Below are 22,703 nucleotides of genomic sequence, written 5' to 3'. Positions count from 1 at the left end.
AAAAATATATTTCATATTCTTGGTTCTTCAAAGTAGCCACCTTTTGCTTTGATTACTGCTTGGCACACTCTTGGCATTCTCTTGATGAGCTTCAAGCGGTAGTCGCCTGGCGCAGCACCCCATCACTCTCCTTCTTGGTCAAATAGCCCTTACACAGCCTGGAGGTGTGTTTGGGGTCATTGTCCTGTTGAAAAATAAATGATGGTCCAACTAAACGCAAACCGGATGGAATAGCATGCTGCTGCAAGATGCTGTGGTAGCCATGCTGGTTCAGTGTGCCTTCAATTTTGAATAAATCCCCAAACAGTGTCACCAGCAAAGCACCCCCACACCATCACACCTCCTCCTCCATGCTTCACGGTGAGAACCAGGCATGTAGAGTCCATCCGTTCACCTTTTCTGCGTCGCACAAAGACACGGGGGTTGGAACCAAAGATCTCTAGTTTGGACTCATCAGACCAAAGCACAGATTTCCACTGGTCTAATGTCCATTCCTTGTGTTCTTTAGCCCAAACAAGTCTCTTCTGCTTGTTCCCTTTCTTTAGCAGTGGTTTCCTAGCAGATATTCTACCATGAAGGCCTGATTCACACAGTCTCCTCTTAACAGTTCTAGAGATGGGTCTGCTGCAAAAGGTGGAAGAACCTAGAATATGAAATATATTTTCAGTTGTTTCACACTTTTTTGTTATGTATAATTCCACATGTGTTAATTCATAGTTTTGATGCCTTCAGTGTGAATCTACAATTTTCATAGTCATGAAAATAAAGAAAACTCTTTGAATGAGAAGGTGTGTCCAAACTTTTGGTCTGTACTGTATATATATATATATATATATCTCCTTTATAATCTAAAATGTGTGTCTGTGTCCCAATAATATATATGGACCCAACGGTATGTATGTCATGGAGAAGTAGAATATCCATTTCATTATGTAATTGTATTCCAGTATATTTTAGAGTTTGTGTTTGAGAAAGACACACATTGAGCTGATGGTTTCCATCCTTACATCCTGTTTTACTTCTGTAGTTAGTTTGCTACTATACATGACATGCTTTGTTGGGAATTATCAGCAATTACATTTTTGTTTTTAAATCTTAGATCTGTTTGGATTGAGAAAGAAAGTATCAACTCTGTAGTTGTTAACGATGCTCCGGAGGAATCTCATCAAAGAATGTTTGTTGCTGCATCCCTTTCCGTAAATGCAACTGGTAATTGGATCACCTTAATTTTGCCATCATTTTTTAAAGCAAAAAAGATACATTTTAATCAAATGGCCAAATATAGTTGAAGTACTTCTATTTGGACTCTTAATTGCAAATAAATTGTAACTTTGTTTACCTTGTGATCGACACAATCTAGCCAAGACTTCTGGAAAATAAATAGTAGGCCACAGTTGAGCCATACAGCCTTCTCCATAACCACCCCCAACATGTGATCATTATGAAGTCATCTCATCTATTCTCTATGGTCAGATGGCATCCATTTTTGGACAGCATTGCAGTGTAGGACCTGACAGGATGACCATGCTGTCACTCCTGTCAGAATTCTGCTGTTCTGTTAGACATTCAGCATTCAGTTCAGGCTTTCAGATGCTTATCAGAGTGGACTCCACAGTCAGTGGTGGTCACTGTATAGCTTCCTCTTTGTTGAGCCTGTCGCAATAAAATGTGTCACAGTAAGGCCCCTTTCACACGGCTGTTCCATATGTCTGTTTTTCATCCATCTATTGACGGATGAACAACTGGCATACATGTATTTCTACATGAGAGGCCCCGCAGTTCCTTCCGCAGACCCCACCCCCCCTAAAGTCTGAAAGGGAGTGAACTGGCCTTTTTGTTTAGAATGTATGTAGACCTCTGCACTAAGGAGGAGGTTGTTCACTCTTCGCATGTGGTCTACACTACCTGAAGTTTATGGCTTCTTTTTTGGGAGTCTGGTTGTTTGTTCTGTCTGTGGGTCCTTGCAAAGGGGCAGGCCGCTTCCACAAATTTTTGAGGCCTATGGACTTCAAGACATATTTCCTACTTATTCAGTCAATGCCCATTCATCAGGACTGTCTGTGCTTTGTGGGCAATTCAGTATCATGCTTGTCCCATCTTTGTAAGGTTGCTACTTTGTCTGCTGTTTACATATTTACCAGGTGGATGTTCTACTATTCCATAGTAGCCAACTGTTAAAAAAAAAATCCAGGGACACATCTTTTCCCTGCTTCTTTGAACCTGTTCTGCCTGCTGACTTTTAGCACCCACATCTGCTCCGATAGATGTGTGGGTAGGGTGACCACATTTCCAAACTACCATTCAGGGACACCCCCCTTCCCAAAAATCAGCTTGTGCTGTAACGAATCACAGCACAGTGATTGGACACAAGAGGCATGATTTCTCCAATCACAAGCAGAGGCGGGGACTGTGCTCCTCCAGGCATTCCCGGCCAGGATAAGTACTGTCAGTGAGTAAAGCGGTGATGTGGCAGCCTTTTTTCGGGGCATTAGTTTGGCTTAAGGGGTGTCTGTTTCATTCCGGGACACTGTATTGTCCTGGAATGAAGGTGCCCAGGACAGACCTGCAAAAAGCGGGACTGTCCTGGGCAATCCGGGACACGTGGTCACCCTATGTATGGGCAGCCTATAGAGGTGGATACAGACACAGCTGCTGCACCGACACAGCCGCATGTATCTGCCTTTTAAAAATGTAAAAAGCAGGCAGGTGGTGTATGGCTGCAGACAGTATGTGCTCCGTTCACTGAAGCCACTCATGCCTGCATGTCAACTTTTGAAATAGTTTAATGCAGATAGGATCATGCAAGCGCTGTGTCAGCACAGCTCTGTATTTCCCAGTACACGTTTGTACCTCAGCCCACCTCTGTACCCCCCAGCAGGATTCCTTACCCCTCAATGCATTCCCTAGCACAGTTCCATTCCCCTCAGCACATCTCTGTACCCCCAGCAGGACTCCATACCCACCCTGCACACTTTGGTAGCACCCAACCCCCAGCACACCTCCTCTCATCCTTTACCCTACAGCACATCTCTGCTACATATTTTACCGCCCATTGTCACTCAAAATCCAGGACAGTTGGCAAGTAGGACACTAGGCAGGAAAGAGCTTAGCAACTCCTATGGGCAGTCTCCTGTGCATAAAACCCCTTAACTGCATAAGCCACCCGTTTGTATTAAGCAGTGCCTGAAGCAAACGCTTAATTGAGAGGTGGGTGCTGTGTCCATCAATAAACTCAGAAAAAGGGATTTTACGATTAACAATAATTCTGTGCTTTTCACTCATTGACACACAGCTTTGCTTTTTTTTCATATTCATGACTTATAGGGATGTCCCAACGCAGTGCCACAACGAGGGGTGGGTGGGCAAACCAAACAAAAGGAGCAACTAGGAAAACCAGCCAACAGCCAAAACCACCCCGAGGGGGCCCGCAAGAACCTTAAACAGCAGCCTGCAAATTGGCATCTGAAGAGGCCAACACATGAATTTTGTGAAAGTATGCAGAGACTAGGTCGCAGCCTTGCAAACCTGAGACAGACGCCTGATGTTAGAAACGCACAGGAGGCACTAATCACCCTAATGTAATAGGAAAGGGAGGCTCCTGCCCCTTAATATCATATGCCTAAACAATTGTTTGCTGAATCCAATGAGAAACAATGACAGAAGAGGCCACCCAGCTCTTCCTCAGACAGTCTGAGCACTAAAAGAGTGAGATTTCCAGAATGAGGCCGTAGCGGATGAATACACCCCAATCGCTTGGACCACATCCAAGGAGTAGAAAAAAGTTTGTCAAGCGCATAGACAAATGGAGAATGTGATGCGTTGCTTTGGCCACCGGTACCCCAAACTCCTAAGACCAATGAGACAAAATTAAAAACTGGAGGGCAAGGAAAAGTCATATGTCATAGTAAAATCAGTAAGAAGCATACCCATTGACTAATATGCAATAAGCCCTTTATTCCATAGACAATTGGCATACAGGTTTCAAAATGTCTAAACCAGGGGTCAGAATCAGGTTTGTCTAGTATTAATGGCAAGGGAGTTCCTGTGGTAGATGGGATGCCAGTTCGACCCAGGGCAGATGAAAGTTGCTGGCCTAGGAATCCAGAGATGTGCCTCGTGTGCACGATTCAAGGATATGCCTCATGTGCAGCCTGTAGGGATGGGTTGGGAGACTCAGAAGTGAACGTGTGCAGGGGAGGAACCACGGCAGAAGCCTGGAGATTATGTGAAATCCTGGCAGAAGTGTGCTTCGGTGCTCTGCCATCTAAGGGCAACATCAGACACAGAGGCCGATACCGGAAAATTGAGGCCACAAAGGTTTGTTCCCATAGAAAAGAAAAATAGGGTGAAGATGGGGTAAAGTAATAAATGATATTATAATTTGGAACTGTGATGAAACAAAATGGGGGGAGGGGTTAAAAGGACAGGTGGGCCAATGGATCCACAAACTTTACTCCCACCCCACCCATATTCTTTTCCAGCCTAATGATTTTTAGTTATTAGGTTTACCCTTGGTTTGAATTTATCGTTGTTGTTTTTTTTTACCATCTTAACTATGACTGTATAATTCTTTAGTCTGTGCATCTTTGACATTGGTCCGTGTCATTTGTTGTTTGCTTAAGAGTAGTTATGTAGTCTTATCCCTTGCTGCCGGCTTGCATTTTTAACTGTATAGCATTGTGGCTTCAGTGTTCTGGTATTGGCCTCTGTGTCTGACGTTGCCCTTAGATGGCGGATCACTGATGTACTCCAAATAATCTCCGGGCTCCTCTCGTTTCTCCCCTGCATGCGGTCGTCATTTCCGTGCCTCCCAGCCGCTGCTGGATACGAACATCCACACTGGTGTCACCAGCTTGCTCCATCCCTATATGCTGAACATGAAGCATATCCTTGGATTCCACTGCATATGTGGCACATCTAGATTCCCTGGTCGGCACCTTCCATCTGCCCTGTGTCCAGCTGGCATCCCATTTTACACAGGAGCTCCCTTGCCATCCATCTGGCTTCATGCTCATGTACATTAGTTCTTAGGCACACCTGATCCTGCTCCACTGTGGCCATTTTTGAAACCTGTATGTCTATTGACTATGTAATAAACTGTTGCATATTATCCAATTGTTATGCTTATCAATAATTTCACTATGGCACAGTGCTTTTTCCCGCCCTACATTGGCAATGCCATTTCCTTAAAAATGCAACGATTGAGGACACAAGGATGGACTCATTCAGGTTAAAAGCTGACACCTCCTTCTGAAGAAAGGAAGGAGATGGTTGAAGCACTACCATGTCCTTGTGATAGGGAGACTTACAGGACAGGGTCACCATCTTGCTCCGTGGAAGTAATTGCAAGCAGGAAGGCGCCTTTTTGAAAGTAAGCAAGGAAATACCCTGAATTCTCTGAAAGGAATGTTTCTGAAGAACTAATTTGAAGTTCCATGGCAGCGAATGCACAGGAGGTGCTGCATGTCAAACCCCCTGAATAAAGGTGAGAATCAAAGCATGCATAACCAAGTCCGCTGACAGAAGACACCTAGGATAGAAACTTGACCCTTAATTGTATTAAAGGCAAGTTTTTGGTCTGCACCCTGTTGCAGAAGGGCTAACACCAGAGTCAGAGAAGCAACGAAGATGAGCCTTGCACCAAACTGTGTACTTTTGTGCCTTCAATTTTGTGGGTGGTCACAAAATCCGACAAGCCCCTGTCCCTTAGAACCTATTAAAACACACCAACAGGAAAGTACAAAACAGCGGTGGACACATCATAGAGTAACAAATATAAAACTACAGACATCAGAAAGATTAATCCTGAGACCTGAACTTAGAGCATATAATCAGAAGACCAAGGGCGGGTGTAACTGATCAGCAAAAGGAAGTCCATACCTTGCGTGGCCTGGTTAGGTTTCGGTATGCTGATTTAGGGGACCCACCAGCTGTCTCACCAGATTATAAGTAACAAAAAAATAAAAAAACTTAAGACGAGATGTACAATAGTACAAAAAAAAGAGATTATATAAAAGAGGGTGAAATTCACCAATTTGAAGCATAAACTGTGGCACATGTGTCCAAGCCCCACAGCGCCAAGCCTGTGGGCCAGAGCAGCAGAGAGAAGGAACCAGAATGAAGAGATGGGGGTGGTCCGCAGGGTGTGGGGAACAGAAGCTCATCAAAGAGAAAGCAACGCTGGGTCAAATCAAGTAGGGTGGTTGTGAGCCGTCCAGGTTTGCCAAACCCGGAAGAACTTATCACGAGTGTCCGATAGAACAGCAGTCAGTTTCTCATTTACCATAATGTCATTCACGCAGTTTTTAACTGCTACAAAGCTGAGGAACGGGGTCTTCCAGGACCTTGCTATGGTCAATTTAGTTGCAGTAAAAATATGCTGTGCTAACTGGCTTTCAGGGCGAAGAAGCTCAGTAATTGGTTTCCACAAAAGGGTCCCTTTTTAGGTTGGTGTTGAAGAGATTGCGGAGCAACGCATAAACTCTAACCCACAATCTGCATACCCTGGGGCAGGTCCACCACATGTGTGCCATTGTACCCTCCTGAGAGCACCCACGGAAGCATAAAGGGGAGTAAGATGGAATAGAACATCGTTTTTAATAGCCATGCTGTCAAAGCTAGAGACAGTAAAGCAGGTTATAAATGTGGCGATACCGATCCCACCAGTGCATCCGCCATGGGAACTCTTGTCCCTTGCTACAATCCTTGGAACTTTCCTGTTGAGGTGAGATTCCTGCAGGTCCACTGCCTGCATCTCCCAGTGTATGCAAATCTGATGGAACATGTCTGGGCGCAAGGACCACTCTTCCTTGTTTAGTGTCTGATGGCTGATATAGTTGGCCTGCCAGTTTTTGATGCCGAGAGTCGGAACAGACCATTCCTCCCACTGGAGAATGCAAGATCACTCTAGAGACTGCCGTACTCCATATGCCCCCTTGGTGATTGACATAGGCCACTCTGGTGGTGTTATCTGATTAGATCCTGACCAGGAGCCAGCGGAGACTATCAGTCCAGTGCTTCTAGGATAACCTGATTGCTCATAGCTCCAGAACATCAATGGACAATCGAGCTTCCTCTGGAGCCCAGCAATCTTGAGTCGGACTAGGGCCCAGAATTCCTCCCCAGCCATACTGGCTGGCATCCGTTGTGACCACCATCCAACGGAGAGGGAGAAAGGACTTTCCAGCCTGGAGACCAGGCCCACCAGAAGAAAGCCCTCATTTTAACGATCCAGACAAATCTAGTAGTCTAGAAAGAAAGAGACCTGTCCCATTTCAGAGGCCAGGAAATTCCCCAGATGTAATGCACTCTTGAAATTTTGAACCTGCACAAAAGCATTGAGGTCTAGGATTGGACTAACCCTGTACTTGAAAACCAAGAACAGATTAGAGTAGTAACCCCGGAACATCAGGCTTTGGTACCAAAACCATTATGCCCTGGCGCAGGGCCTGCATGGCCTCATACAGAGCCCAAAAGCACTGGGACGAGAGGTGAAGTTTGAAGGGGAAAAAAATCTTCTCTGGTGAAAAGAAATGAAATTTGATGTTGTAACTGTACATCACCAAATCGTGGGCCCACCTGTCGGAAACTAGAGAGATTCAAGGGCACATGAACCAGTGAAGGCGACTCCACACTCCAAAGATGGGTGGGTGCAAACCTTCATGCAGAACTGGGCTTATCTGCGGGCTTGTAGTACTTTTGGAGCCAGGGGCATTTGGCACTGCCCGCCAGGGCCCTAAAAGGTTTGAAGCCTGTAACTGAGCACCCAAGAGAATTAAAAATCATCTTCTGAGCTGTGAAAGCTTGAGTTTTTTGTGTGGCTCATTCCCCCTTCTTGAACTGCAGGAGGAAGGTACGCTTGCCCCCCATCACATTTTTAATGGTGTTGTCCATAATAAATGTTCTCTAGTAAGGCAGTGCTGCAAGTGCCTTCTTAGAAGTATGTTCTGCAGACGAACACTTGAGCCAAAGCACCACTGCCAACAGTGTGACCCTATGCCAAACTTGAAGGGATGGGGCCAGGGTAATACTGTGACACGGATTCCAGGACCCAGTCATGTGTCCCCACCAGTCTTTTAACTTGCAGGCTGCCCTGGTCCAGGACTGAGCTGTTGCATTGTGTGAGCTCGATGGCTAGACTGGGGTGACCACTTGGTTTTAAAATTTCCAGCCTGTCGCCCAACCCAATTCTAAAAAGAAAATCAGTGGGACCACTGGGCAGAGGACTGCCCATAGGAGGCGTCGAGCTCTTGCCTGCCTAGTGTTCTGCTCCTGGTACTTGGCCTATAAAATCCCACGAGTCATGAATATGAAGAGGATCAAAGCTGTGTTCATCAATGAACAAAGAGAAATTCTATTTACCAACACTATCCTACTCTGTGATCAAAAGAATTGGATACAGCAAATTTTCCTTGTGGGGACCCAAACAGGAATAAAAACATGACCGTGGTTTTAACCACTTATTCAAATTTTAAAACAAAGTTTTTCCTTTTAGTATACATTATAGTAAAAAAAATGGTTTTCATTTATTTACAGCCGTTTTTATTTTATTTCCTTCCCCGATATAGGCTCTTTGCTAATGCTGCGGGAAACGTCTTTGCTTCCATCTATTCCAGGATTGCCAGCACTTATTACTATGCTGTTTGCCCCTGTAATTGAGCTAAGGTAAATTTTGTGATAAAATATATACAATAACACAACTTCCTGTTTTATATCATGTTGCTCTTCTTGAAGGGTGAGGTCTTCCTGTAGTTTGATTAGTACAAAATGTACTTTTCCTTCTGGTTTGAGAGACACAAGAATTCAGATACTGTTGGGTTATACTGTCGCTAACGAAAATAAATATTGTGGCCTGGCCCAGGATATAGTGGGGTTGTAGAGATCATTTGGGAGACTTCATAGGTACGTCAAGGCAGAGTATACACACAGGGGCTATTGATTTTAGGATGTCCCCATTTATCTTTCCTGACTTTAAAGGGGTTGTAAAGGTAAATGTTTTTTCACCTTAATGCATCCTATGGATAAATCGTAACTAAAAAATTTGGGTTGAATTTTGCACCATTAGTGGGGTGCAGCAATCGAATCAGGCATGTTGGAAATGTTTGGAAAAACTAAGAAATTTCTAATTATTGGAGAATCGTGCGAGAAGTGTCATTTAAAAAGAGAGCACCAGCTGTGACCTGGAAAGATAAGATTCCCGACCATGAAAATTTTTTCTGTAGTAACATGAGGTGAAATTGAAGTCTCAAAATCAATGGTGGCACCATTGGATCACAAAAACGCACACAATTTCTGATTTTCTAAAGAAAATTTGTTGGGATTTCAAACCATGTATGTATGGCCTGCTTTAGTTAGACCCTTACCTTTAAAGGTAAAAAAAATGGCATTGGATTTTTTTTTTTTTAGAGGCTTCGGATACAAGCACCAGTATGCAAGTCATAATACAATGGTATCAAAGAATATGCACAATTTCATTGTCTAGACAATATACTCAGGATATAAAAAAATGTTGGCTTCTAAGAATGGTATTGGAGAAGACTGTAGTAATTCCACACATTTTGAAGTAGATTTTTAGTTTTTTTTTCTGTTGAAATATCTGAGAACACCATTTTAGTCGAATTGGGACTTGCACCTGTGGTGGCTGTCTGGAGGAATATTTCTAAACGGATATTATTTTAAGTTCTGTTTTGTTTTTTAGAGTTGATGACAAGAGAAGAGAGTACACAGGTGCCCTCTGTGGTCTAGGTTGGCATTGCAGAAATCTTGCAGTATGGCCAGAACATGACATTGAACTAGCTTTTGATGTCCGCTTCACCACTGAAGATCTTGTGAAGGTTTGTGATTGAACAGAGGTTTCCTTTCTTTTTTACTCTAGCATTCCATATTGGCTTTGCTTATGTTTTCTTTTTCTTTTATTAAAGATAAATATGATAAGGTCAGCTGTAAACAAATTGGTTTGCTACAGTCTTGGTGGCTCTGTCCGCAATGAATGTACTGGACGGCTTCAGGAAGATATTCGGGAGCAGCTGTTGAGGTATAAATCTTTTACATACACAAACTAAAGTTTCTGGCATTGTGATTGTATGTCATCACAGGTAGCTACAATAGGGTAATGTGTCTCTTCCCAATACATTTGGCACAGAATCTGTTCTGCATTACTACAGTTTTTGCTTTGATCTGTCAGCCATATATAATGGTAGATTATCTAACATGTCATGACCTAATTAAATTGCTCTGGAGGTACATTCTGTAGCATACGGACAGTTCAGTAATCTATAATAATTAATGGATTGCTTGCAACCAATAGGGTTGTTAAGCAACCTGTCACTTTAGCTCTGTCAGATCATGCCCCATTTTATTAACTATTTTGGTTTGTTACTTAAAGCGAGCAAACGAGTCCTAGACAACTTTTGTTAAACAGTTTTAAGGATTTTAGCATGCTTTATTGAATTGCATTATTGATTTCTATTTGCCATGGGGATATTGGGGTTGCAGCTATATTCAGTTGGAGTCCCAGATTTGAGGTTTAAGCTTGGGTTGATAGCATTTAGATTGGCGCAGGACAGTTCAGCAAATTATTTAATGAGCATATCATCCCCTAGTGTCTATTCTTTCTAGATTGGAAGTCGTCCTTTTTTAGCTTGGATGATCTTTGTGCAACTGAGTTTAGTGAGGAGCAAGTGTTCCACTTTAAATTGAATTATCTGCTAGCCCCTCAAGACAATAAAATTATTCACCTGCTCAGTTGTCGTAAGCAGTACAAACCAAAAACTAGAAACAGAAAATAATTTAAAGTGGTTGTAAACCCCATTCATGAAATCTGACCTGGACACATCTGTAGTGTTATGTCTCTACAAAGCTCTAAGTGTTGTTTTCTTGCTGCTCCGTTCCTCTGTTATCAGCATAATAACTTCTGACCCATTCCCCGAAATAAAAGCAGCTGGAAGTTTGTGTCGAGGAGGGAGCTTAGAGGGAGATAAGCAGAGAGCTTGTCTATTCAGACTAAAGCTCTGCAAGTTTCTTCATTCTGATTGTGTGGATGGTGGGGGGGACAATGTGTGTGTGTGTGTGTGTGTACACTTGCCTTTTCTCCAATCGGCTGTCACACAGTGTATGCCCAGACTCCACACCCACTGCTGAAACAGAAGAAAGATTTGGAACACTTTCTAAAGAATCTAGAAAGGAAAAGACTGCAGATATACAGGTAAAACTTATGTAGGGAGATTTGTTACATCTCTGTGTATCATCTGAGACTATTCACATTACTGGGTATAGGAATGAGTTTACAACCACTTTAAGGGGAGGTAGCTGTGTTCTCAATGGACCCAGAGAAAAGGATTTTAAGCTGAGATCTTGTTTTCTCTGTCATCCACTGAAGGACATTACTTGATGCCAGGAAACCGATGGACGTCTAAAAGCCATTCAAACTAGGGTTTCACAGATGCTAGTATTGGTGCTGATACCAAGCTTTTGCACGATTATGGCTACTCGTGCAAAAGCTTGGATGCCTGTTGTTGTATAGGGCCAGGCATCAGTATGGCAGGGATGAGGGGGGGGTTGCCTCACAGGTGATCGGTGCAGTTGCAAGACCTGATTCCCTTGTATAGCCTTTCAATAAAGCCGCTGACAGCCTCTTCTCCTCTCCCTCCTGCGACGGTCAGCTGCTTTATTGAAAAGCTATACAGAGGGGGATCAGTGCTTGTAACTACCCCCACCGCCACACCAATTACCCCTGACTGTGTTCCTCCGGCTCCCCAGGTCCTCTTCCCTTCTCTCCGGTGTCGTTCTCCCCTCTCTCCAGTGTCGTCGTCCCCCGGGTCCCAGTCTACGATGCTTACGTTTATGAATGGACAGGAGCCGCTGTCTCCAGTCCATTCATCTTCAGTGCATCTGAGGTTGCTGAGAGAGGGACTGGGGAATCTGTGTCCTCAGTCCCTTTCTCTGTCTTGAAGGGGAGATTATGTCAGGGGTTAAAGGTTTAATTGTAAAAATGTAAACACTGACACATCCATGATCGGTACTTGTACACGGACTTAAAAAAGGGTATTGGTTTAACCCTAGTTCAAACTTGAGTTGTTTGAATCAAAAGGTTATACATCTGTTAGAGCAGGCAAAATGTCAAAAAAATTCTGCAAACTTGGTCCCATTTGATCAGTGGCCCTGTTGTAAAGTAAAATCTCCTCTTTATGTTACTGCTGGCTGTAGCTCCACATCAATCTGAAGCCCAATTTTGGACATTTCTAGTGCTAAGTCACCCCCACTATCTTTTTATTTTACTATCATGAATGATAAAAAATGGTGACGGTGGGCACAGCCTGTGACTGACGGCCTCAGCTCTGTTCCTGTGTGCTGTTTGAAGATGGGCGTGTCCCTTCCCTCCAATCAGCTTTCTCCTCACTGATGTAACTTCAACTCTCCGCCCCCTGTTTTTCAGAGCTGAGAGTTTCTATCTAAATTCTAACTTTTAATGGATGTATGGGAAAGACAGCTGCAGATAACCATTGCAACTTGCGTAGGAGGATTTGTTTCACCTCTGTGTATCATCTGAGGCCATTTTCCTCACTTGGTATATATGAGGGTTTACAACCACGTTATGACAAAAAACAAAAAAACTAGAAGCCGACTGGTTTCTGTTCAGAGCTGTACCAGAGTTTGTACTCTCCATATTTAGTTGCTGTAGGACTCAAAGTATAATTTCATTTACAGAAAACCTGAAATGAGAGAAACACGAAGGTTGCTGTTGACCCCCCTGCTTTGTTAAATTTATAGTTGCTTGCATGTTATGCTGGCTCTTGTTCTTCAGTATCTAAAATCACTGACCAGGAGCATATGTGTGCACTTTTAATGCTTTTTTTAACGTACTCCTTATACATAGATTGGGCTGTAATTAAGCCAGGTGTCAGCATTGTAGCCTGACAATTAGAATGTTATGATGATAAGCAATAGCATGTACACTTTGTTGATCACAGGTTTGTTTAATGTAATGGTTCCCAACTTAATTCCTCAGGTAACCCTTACATTCCATGTTTTGCGAATTTCCTTTAAATCTTAGATAAAATAGCTGTCATAAATTCCAAACCATTGACATCGATTGCACCTGTGCATGGTGTAATAAATCCTGAAAACGTGACCTGCTAGTAGTCAAGGACTGAGGTTGGTAACCACTACTTTAGGGTATCAACCTTTTCTCATATGAAATGCTGAAACCGCTTAAAATGTACATAAAATTAGAAATTTACTAAGTCAACTTTTTCTTGTCTAAGTTTGTTTCAAAAGGCGAAACCTTCTGAGGTGATCCCTGTGAAGTGCTTTGAGAACCTTTACCAGTGGAACCAGGTAAAATTCAGTTCCTCAACAATACTGAACTCCAAGGTTGCCCTAAAACAGAAAACTCTTGCATCATTGGCTTTTTTCATTGGGAAATAAAGAATGCCTTCAGATAAATTCTATTTAATTGACTGATGCAATCAGTATATATTTGCATACTGCTGGTCTGGATACAACCTGCTGCAGTACTTCATAAGCTTGTGTCTGCTTAGAACTATGTCCTAGAAGAGTTGAGGGGATCACTATGTAATAGGCGGTGTTTGAATGTTAGCAGTACCAAGCAACTGCACAATCTGGTACTGTAATTTATGCAGAGGTGGCATGTTGGGGCATCTTGTTTGTGCACCACTCCAAGAAATTTCACCTTAAGAACCAGGGACAAGTCAATAACAAGTCTTTAAGTGCATTGGAGCTTAAACTAATCTGCAATCAGAGGTCTGTGCTTTCAGACCATTACAACCTGGATATGAAGAATAGTTGCAGGAAAAAGACATGCTGTTAAGGATTGTTTCATCTTCCCTAATGGGTGTTAAGTCATTGTTATTACCTTGGGGTTCAGCTTCAACATTCATGTTCGGTTTCTTCATTATATGCCCAGTGTATGAACATCTACTTCTGTACCAGAAAAATGTACATGTAGTTTCGGGAAACATAGAAGACCCTAGTCAGGTGCTCAGAAGACAGCAGAAACATGGCAAACCTTTACAACTGCAGACTTAATTTAATTACCTATATCAAAGGAACATTGGCTTGCATTTATTCTTTGAAGTTGCAATTTAATCTTATCCATTTAAACTTAAAAAGAAAAAAAAGCACCTACAGAAGTACCCTTATTAAAATTCACACTTCTGGTGTTAGCGACTTTCTGTACTTTTAAACTCTAGGAAGTATAAATCTCTCTTCCTAAATACATAGCATGTCCAAATAGTGAAGGGTCCATGCAGTGACCTCCATCACAGAATTGTACCTGTTTTTAATGCCGTGTCCTCCAAGGCCCAGATTCTTGTACATCGGCGTATCTCTGCGGCGGCGTAACGTATTCGATTTACGTTACGCCGCCGCAACTTGGACGGGCAAGTGCTGTATTCTCAAAGCACTTGCTCCGTAGCGTAAAACGGCCGGCGTAAGCCCGCCTAATTCAAATGTGGAAGGGGGGCGTGTTTTATGTTAAACTACTGTGACCCGACGTGATTGACGTTTTTGCGGAACGGCACATGCGCCGTCCGTGGAATTTCCCAGTGTGCATTGCTCCAAAGTACGCCGCAAGGACGTCATTGGTTTCGACGTGAACGTAAATGACGTCCAGCCCCATTCACAGACGACTTGCGCAAACGATTTAACTTTTTCAAATTTCGACGCGGGAAGGACGGCCATACTTAACATTGGCTGCGCCTCATATAGCAGGGGCAACTATACGCCGGGAAAAGCCTAACGTAAACGTCGTAACTTTACTGCGTCGGCCGCGCGTACGTTCGGGAATTTGCGTATCTAGCTAATTTGCATATTCGACGGAAGCGCCACCTAGTGGTAAAAAAAAAATGCAGTTTAGATCCGACGGCGTAAGAGGCTTACGCCTGTCGGATCTAATGGATATCTATGCGTAACTGATTCTAAGAATCAGACGCATAGATATGACGGGTCGGATCAGGACTTACGACGGCGTACATGGCGCTGCGCCGTCGTAAGTCCTTTAAGAATCTGGGCCTAAAAATCACTACACTTAAGTGACTCCTAAATAGTCAGAAAACCAGGAATGTGTTTGACTTGATACACTGTTGGATAATTAAGCTTTCGATTTGGTGGTAATTCCACCATTCAGAGCTTAGTCTCCGGTCGATGACTAGGTGTTAAATCCGACCACAGGTCATATTACAGCAGAGCCCTTATAAGGTTCTCATGCACTTCCTCCTGCCCATTTTGCATTGAGAACTTTTCTGCAGAAATGTCAAAACCTGTTGTATAGCCTTCTACGGACACGCTTAGTTTATGCACCCTACTCTATAAATAACCCACAGGGGCACGCCCTTACCGATGGCAATGGTGGACACCACCTTGAAGCACGAGTACCCCATCGCTCTCCTCAGGCATTCTCTTTAAAGCCAAAATTCAGTCCATTTTTTTTTTTTTTTTTCCAGAGTATCTCAAAGCCTTCTTAACGATGACTGCGTACCCTCACTTCTAAGAGTGGGGGGATGGACATCTGTTAGTTTGCATTTTTCTAGGTCACAGGCATCCTAGACCTAGATGTGAGAAGTGATCTCAAAGCAAGCGTGAAAGAGGACCTGGTGAATGAAGAGTGTGATGAGTCTGAAGCATTATGGGTATAGATGTGCGTAATTCAAAGTTAACCATTGGAGTTTGTTATAGACCACCCAATGTTAACGAGGAGGTGGAGACTCCGCTCCTTGCACAGATGGAAAAAGCTGCAAGGGCTGGGAAGGTGATGATAATGGGGGATTTTAATTACCCAGAAATTGACTGGAGTAATGGCACTGCTGGGACAGTTAAAGGGCACAAATGGCTGGACACAATCACGTACCTGTATGTCCTCTTTAAGTGCCCAGCCGTGGGTCCCGCGACCCGGTCCGAAGCTCCGCGGCCCGGTGTCACGCGGTCGGTCACCAGAACTGAAGAACGGGGAGAGGTGTGTGTGTGTGTAAACCCCCCTTCCCCATTCTTCTCAGTGGCAGTGTCACTGATCGTCTGTTCCCTGATAATATAGGGAAAGACAATCAGTGACATCACAACTCCAGCCCCACCCCCCTACCGTTAGAAACACACATGAGGTCACACTTAACCCCTACAGCGCCCTCTAGTGGTTAACTCCTAAACTGCAATTGTCATTTTCACAGTAATAAATGCATTTTTATAGCACTTTTTGCTGTGAAAATTACAATGGTCCCAAAAATGTGTCAAAATTGTCCGATGTGTCCGCCATAATGTCGCAGTCACAAAAAATATTGCTGATCGCCTCCATTAGTAGTAAAAAAAAAATAATAAAAATGCCATAAAACTATTCCCTATTTTGTAAACGCTATAAATTTTGCGCAAACCAATCGTTAAACGCTTATTGCGATTTTTTTTTTTTACCGAAAATAGGTAGAAGAATACGTATCGGCCTAAACTGAGGGAAAAAATTATGTTTTTTTATATCTTTTTTTGGGGATATTTATTATAGCAAGAAGTAAAAAATATTGCATTTTTTTCAATAATGTCGCTCTATTTTTGTTTATAGCGCAAAAAATAAAAACCGCAGAGGTGATCAAATACCACCCAAAGAAAGCTCTATTTGTGGGGAAAAAAGGACGCCAATTTTATTTGGGAGCCACGTCGCACGACCGCGCAATTGTCGGTTAAAGCGACGCAGTGCCAAATCGCAAAAAGGGGCCTGGTCCTTTACCTGCATATTGGTCCGGGTCTTAAGTGGTTAAAAGGCTAAAAATGTGGCTCACGGTCAAAGTTAAAAAAGCTATAAACTATAAGAAAAGAACTTTTAAAAATATAAAAATTAAGAAACACTAGTGTCGTTTAAATGTTCCAAAAATATATATATAACAGGATATGTATAAAGGAAATCAAGGATGCAATAATTCAAAATGAACGACAGATTGCAAAAGATATTAGGACAAACCCCAAAATATTCTTCAAATATATTAATAGTAAAAAGGTGAAGTCTGAGCATGTAGGCCCCTTACAAAATAATCTAGAGTGGGTGACTGGGGACAAAGAGAATGCTAATTTATCAAATACTTTCTTCAGCTCTGTGTGTACAATGGAGCATGGGGAAGCTCATGTCCATAATGGGGGTGGTAGTGACACAGCCCCAAATCCACAATAGCTCAAATGTGATATGGTCCAGAAATATTTGGACAGGATAAAGCACCTGGGCCAGATGGCATCCACCCACGGATCCTTAAAGAATTGAGCTCTGTAATTTCAAAGCCATTGTATCAAATTTGTAGGGACTCGTTAATGACAGGAATATAGTACCACTGGATTGTTGCAGGACTAATGTGGTGCCTATATTTAAAAAGGGAACAAAGTCTTTACCAAGTAACTATAGACCTGTTAGTTTAAATTCTATAGTTGGGAAGATACTGTAACGTTTAATAAAAACACATAGATGAGTTCTTGCTGGAAAAAAACTATTTAAGCAGCAGACAGCATGGATTTATGAAATACAGAAGTTGCCAGGCAAACCCGATTTCTTTTTATGAAGAGGTAAGTAAAACCTTGGACAGAGGAGTGGCGGTGGACATGGTATACTTGGATTTTGAAAAAAACCTCGATACAGTTCCCCACACATGGCTAATGTGTAAGGTAAAGTCTACAGGCTTGGAAATATCCGTTTGTAAATGGATAGAAATCTGGCTAAAAGACAGAATTCAGAGAGTAGTGGTTAATAACTCTGAATAGTCTAAGATTATCAGTAGTGTACCTCAAGGTTCAGTGATGGGACCCTTACTTTTTAATATCTTTATAAATGATATTGGGTCTGGGATCAAAAGTAAAGTTTCTGTCTTTGCAGATGACACCAAGCTATGCAGTGGAATAACGTCCTTACAGGATGTTGCCAATTTACAAGCCAAACTATGTGGCATGGCGTCAAACTTTTACCCTTAAAAATCTTGATAGGCGACGTTTAAAAAATTCTACAGGTTGCATTTTTTGAGTTACAGAGTAGGCCTAGGGCTAAAATTAATGCTCTCGCTCTAACGATCGCGGCGATACCTCACGTGTGGTTTGAATACCGTTTTCATATGTCGGCGCTACTCGCGTATACGTTCGCTTCTACGCGCGAGCTCGTCGGGACGGGGCGCTTTAAAAAAATTTTTTTTTGCTTTTCGCATTTATTTTTATTTATTTTACAATTTTTAACACTAAAAAAAAAAAATTATCACTTTTATTCCTATTACAAGGAATGTAAACATCCCTTGTAATAGAAAAAAGCATGACAGGTCCTCTTAAATATGGGATCTGGGGTCAAAAAGACCTCAGATCTCATATTTAGGCTTAAATGCAAAAAAAAAAAAAAAAAATTTGGAAATGTCATTTTTTCAAATGACAAAAAAAAAAATGTTTCTTTAAGACGCTGGGCGGGACTGACGTTTTGACGTCACTTCCGCCCAGCGGAGCTATGGGGACGGGCGAAGGAGATTTTTCCTTCAGTCTCGTCCCCGCTCAGCTGCCGGATGGTCGCGATCTCCTCCGCCGCTACCGACGGCTCCGGTAAGCGGCGGAGGGCGCGGAACAGCGGCGGGAGGGGGGGGCCCCTCTCCCGCCACCGATAACGGCAATCTCGCGGCGGATTCGCCGCGGAGACCGCCATTATCGTTAACACGGCCGCCCACAGAAGAGATGAATATCTCGATTGTGGCAGCAGCTGCTACCGTTACCGAGATATTCATCTCTAAAGTTGTAACGGATTATGGACTATTCTGCCTGGACATTGATAATAACTGCAGGACTTGTTACAGTTGGATTTACCACATTGTATTCTGAGCACAAAGGGTTAATTGGACAAGTATCTTTTCATTGCTGGAATGCTAATGTTCCCTTCGCATAGATAATGAACCCTCTTTGTGTGCAGGTAAACAGCCCCCCTGTGAGGTGTATGCTGATGGGGATTATGTGTGAGTGATAATTGTTTTAAAGGTTAATTGAATTCTATGTGCCTGGCCAGGAAATGTTAAGTGGGGTGAGGTGCCGAAGCGGCTAGAAACTGGCCAAGTGATTAATTCAAGGAGATGTCATTGTTTCAGGGGGTCTGTGTTGAAGCCCCCTACTGGGAAAAGGGGAGGGCGGAAACTGTCATTGTTCTTGTAACAGTTGTAAGCAGATATAAGCAGGTGAAATATGCCAAATAAAGTCAGTCTGCTTGACTCTGCAAACGTAGCCTGTCTCGTTTCTTGGAAGGGCGTTCGATGGGATATACCGGCGGTACCTGCATATCGCAGCTTGCCAGGGAAAAGGACGTCTCCAACGGCCGATACCCCTCACTACCAGTGGGTAGCCGTTACAAAAGTGATGACGTATAACGGCGGTGGGCGGTCGGCAAGTAGTTAAGCAGCCGCCTGCAAAAACTTGCGGCCAAAGAAGGCATCCGAAGATGCACTCACATCCACCTTGCAAAACTTGAAAAGGTGTGGGTTGACGACCAGGTCGCTGTCTTACACACCTGTAAAACAGACGCTTGATGGCGGAAAGTCCAAGAGGGATCAATCACCCTGGTCGAATGCCCCGTAACCAGAAAGGGAGGCGCCCGCTCCTTTTAGGGCATAGGCCTGGAGCACGACCTGTCTGATCCACCTAGAAATGGTGGCCGACGAGACCGCCAGGCCTTTTTTAGGACCAGTCACTGACATGAACAGTGAGTCCGATCTCCGGAACCAAGCCATAGCAGACAAGTACGCCCGTAGGGCTCGCACCACGTCCAAGGAAAGTAACGTGGCCTCCTTCGAGTTCTCCGACTGAGGACATAAGGATAGTAAAACCAATGTCCTCATTAATGTGAAAAGCCGAAACAACCTTCGAAAGGAACGATGGCTGAGGCCGCAGCACCACCTTATCCTTGTGGATGACCAAGTAAAAGAGCCTTGCAAGACAAGGCCGCCAGATCCCAAACTCGTCTGACCGAAGGAATGGCTACGAGGAAGACCACCTTCTGGGACAGAGTCAACAGAGGAATCTCCCAAAAGCTTTGCCACTGTCGAAACACTTGTAGGTAGCAGCCTATATGCTTGGCTCTATGAATATTCTGCCTGTGCTGTACACCAAGATACTCAAGTCAGAATTCTTATTTTATTTTTATTTTTTATTTTCTTGGAGTACAGGAGATCCCTCCCCTTTCACGTGTTACTCATTGCTAGCTGAGCTGGGAGGGGTCCTGCATATGTGGGGATTCCTGCATTTTCTGTCTTGTGTCCATTTGCCTGAAGATAGCCATATAATCCAAGTAGTTATGAATATGAAGTTCTCCATGTCCTGTGTTGTGCTCCAAGAAAAGTATTTTACAGATTACCAAAAATCCTATATTTTTTTTTTGTTGGGTGAACAGCACCCCATGATGCTTCAAACGGTATTCATATACAGTTAGTGGGCTTTTTCCAAATGTAGTTATCTAGGTTATTGCTTAGTCTAGTGCCCCTCTCCCTTACTTAGTATATAGAAACTCAAAGATTTAGCTGTCACCTGTGCAGAGTCAGAAATAGAGCAGATAGTAATGATGTATCCAGCTGTTCCTTTTTCTATAATTCTGGCTGACTTTTATGTATGCATATTCATCATTTAGCTGTACTTAACAGGGATCAGCGACAGCTTTCTTAGCATGTTGAGATGGTTTGCCTCAATTCCGTATTAAAATGAGCATGCATTTATCCCTGCACCCTTTATGTACTTTAATAAATATGAGTTAATATTTGCTGAACCTAGTGTTACCAGTGTTTTTGTTTTAGTGTGCTTTGAGTTTAAATGGTCCACTTTGCTTTACCTTTGTCTTGTGGAGTATTTTACTGTGAAATGGGAAAGCCTTTGTGAGGCTAAACCAGGTCATCAGACTGGATTATATGTGTGACACTTGGATTTGGCATTTTATATTTTAATCTTCAGCATTGCCAGGAGATGCTGTTATCAGAATGCATTCAATTTCATAAAGTAATCCTCTTGCTTTGCTGGGTTAGCATGTCCTTCCAATTCCCTCTTAAGGCGGGATTATATTGGCGCTCAGAAAAACCTGCACTTGCACAGTGCTAATGGCAGGAGGGTGACCGGTGTTCTGGAATATTCATTTTTTTTATGAGGCAGCTCAGCTTAATATATCAGTGATAATGTTCCCAATATTTTTCATGTATTGTTTTTATAAATCCATGGCTAAAATGTTTGTAATGCCTATAATCATCTCCGCTAAGCACTGTTTTTATCTTATTTTGCCACACTACATAACCCAAGCAAAAAAATAAAACCTAAGACTCACTCTGTAGAAGCAGCTTCATTTTATTATGTTAGGAAGTCTGTTGCAGAGGGAGTTTAAATGTTAGGAAGGAGAGTATCTGCAGCAATTTACAGTGGCAGAAATTAAAGCTTGAAGCATTAGAGTTCTTGCATAAAATCACAATGGCAACCGTTGTTTTCTGATGCCACCTTTCATCATACAAGCTTCTCAGTGACAAAAGTGTCGGTTACACATAATTCCAGCACAAGGCAGGTTTCAGATAATTAGTGTTTTCATATGAGAGAGGGTACCGATTTTCCTTGTTTCCCATCCAATGTAGCCAGGCAGTGTTTATATTCATATTCCTGTATGTTGATTGGTACGCAACTCAAGCAGAAAAAACACTTCTAGGGCTGATGGCAGTGCCAATAGGTCCCCTTTACACCCCCCTTGTATTTAAAGGGGATTTACATTTTGATACAAGTCTGTGGAGGTCAAAGGCAGATAAGAAAGTCTACTGGTCTAATGAACCCATCATTAAATTAAAATTTTTGTCTCAAAAGCGTCTCGCTGTGTTACATCACAGTTACATCACAGCTTCAACTAGCTATACATTGTTTTGGTACTTTTCATTATTTTAATACAGCAGAAGTCTCACCTAATGTGTTATACAGTGAATGCTCTCTGGTAATATGTTGGCTTGTATTTTATATATATATTTTTGTTTTCATTTGTAAGGTGGAGACAAGATACCTCGTGGGTCAGTATGAAAGTGCTGAAGAGGATGAAGAGAGTAATTCTCGCATTTACCAACTGCACAAGTCTGTACTGTTAGATTCTTAAAAAAAAAATTATACCCTTTCTTTGGAAACCCTGCAGGTCACAAAATATAGCAAGTTTAGTCTTTTTTCATTTATTGAAACAAAAATAACTGACAATTGTAATAAATGTTACTGATGTTTTTTTTTTTATCTTTTTGTTCTTGGATTTTTTGCAATGTAAAAATGTTACTTTGGGTATAAAAATAAACGCTTGTGTTTATGAAGCATGTAAAAAAGTTTTTTTATACCCAATTGTGTGTGTGCACGTATAAATAAATACTTAAGAATCTGTCAGAAGGCAGAATGAGAATATGAATATGTATGCTGCTTTTTTAGTGACTAAAAACCTGTCGGGGCACAATTAAAACCAAAAAAATTTAATTGGTACACTACTTGAATACATGTTATTTTTTTATCATACATCACGGGACGTACAGCAGCCATAATAATTACTATGCTCCACCTATAGGTAAATGGACACTGGCAGATCAATCAAACAGGAAGTTTTCCCCAATATAACCCCTCCTACACAAGAAGTACCTCAGTTTTTTGCCAGTGTCTGTAAGGTGGTGGTCACTGATGTGCTACAATTGCTCTTGGAGCATACTTGCAGGTCTGGAATGGTT

General features: G+C 42.5%; 1 protein-coding gene across 1 annotated transcript in view; it reads left to right on the top strand.

Moving 5' to 3' along the window:
• TDRD9 (tudor domain containing 9) overlaps positions 1-22,304 on the top strand; it is a 195,750-nt gene extending 173,446 nt beyond the window's left edge. The window contains exons 31-36 of the mRNA XM_040333083.1: positions 1,100-1,209; positions 8,568-8,664; positions 9,698-9,833; positions 9,921-10,033; positions 13,263-13,335; positions 21,995-22,304. Coding sequence (XP_040189017.1) covers positions 1,100-1,209; positions 8,568-8,664; positions 9,698-9,833; positions 9,921-10,033; positions 13,263-13,335; positions 21,995-22,099 — 634 coding nt within the window. The 3' untranslated portion in view covers positions 22,100-22,304. The remainder of the gene's footprint in view (positions 1-1,099; positions 1,210-8,567; positions 8,665-9,697; positions 9,834-9,920; positions 10,034-13,262; positions 13,336-21,994) is intronic.
• The last annotated feature ends 399 nt before the right edge of the window (positions 22,305-22,703 follow it).

The sequence above is a fragment of the Rana temporaria genome, chromosome 13 (genome assembly GCF_905171775.1).
Source record: "Rana temporaria chromosome 13, aRanTem1.1, whole genome shotgun sequence".
In the NCBI taxonomy this organism is placed as follows: domain Eukaryota; kingdom Metazoa; phylum Chordata; class Amphibia; order Anura; family Ranidae; genus Rana; species Rana temporaria.
The sequence above is the reverse complement of the archived record's forward strand: the minus strand, read 5'-3'. Positions and strand labels throughout refer to the sequence as shown.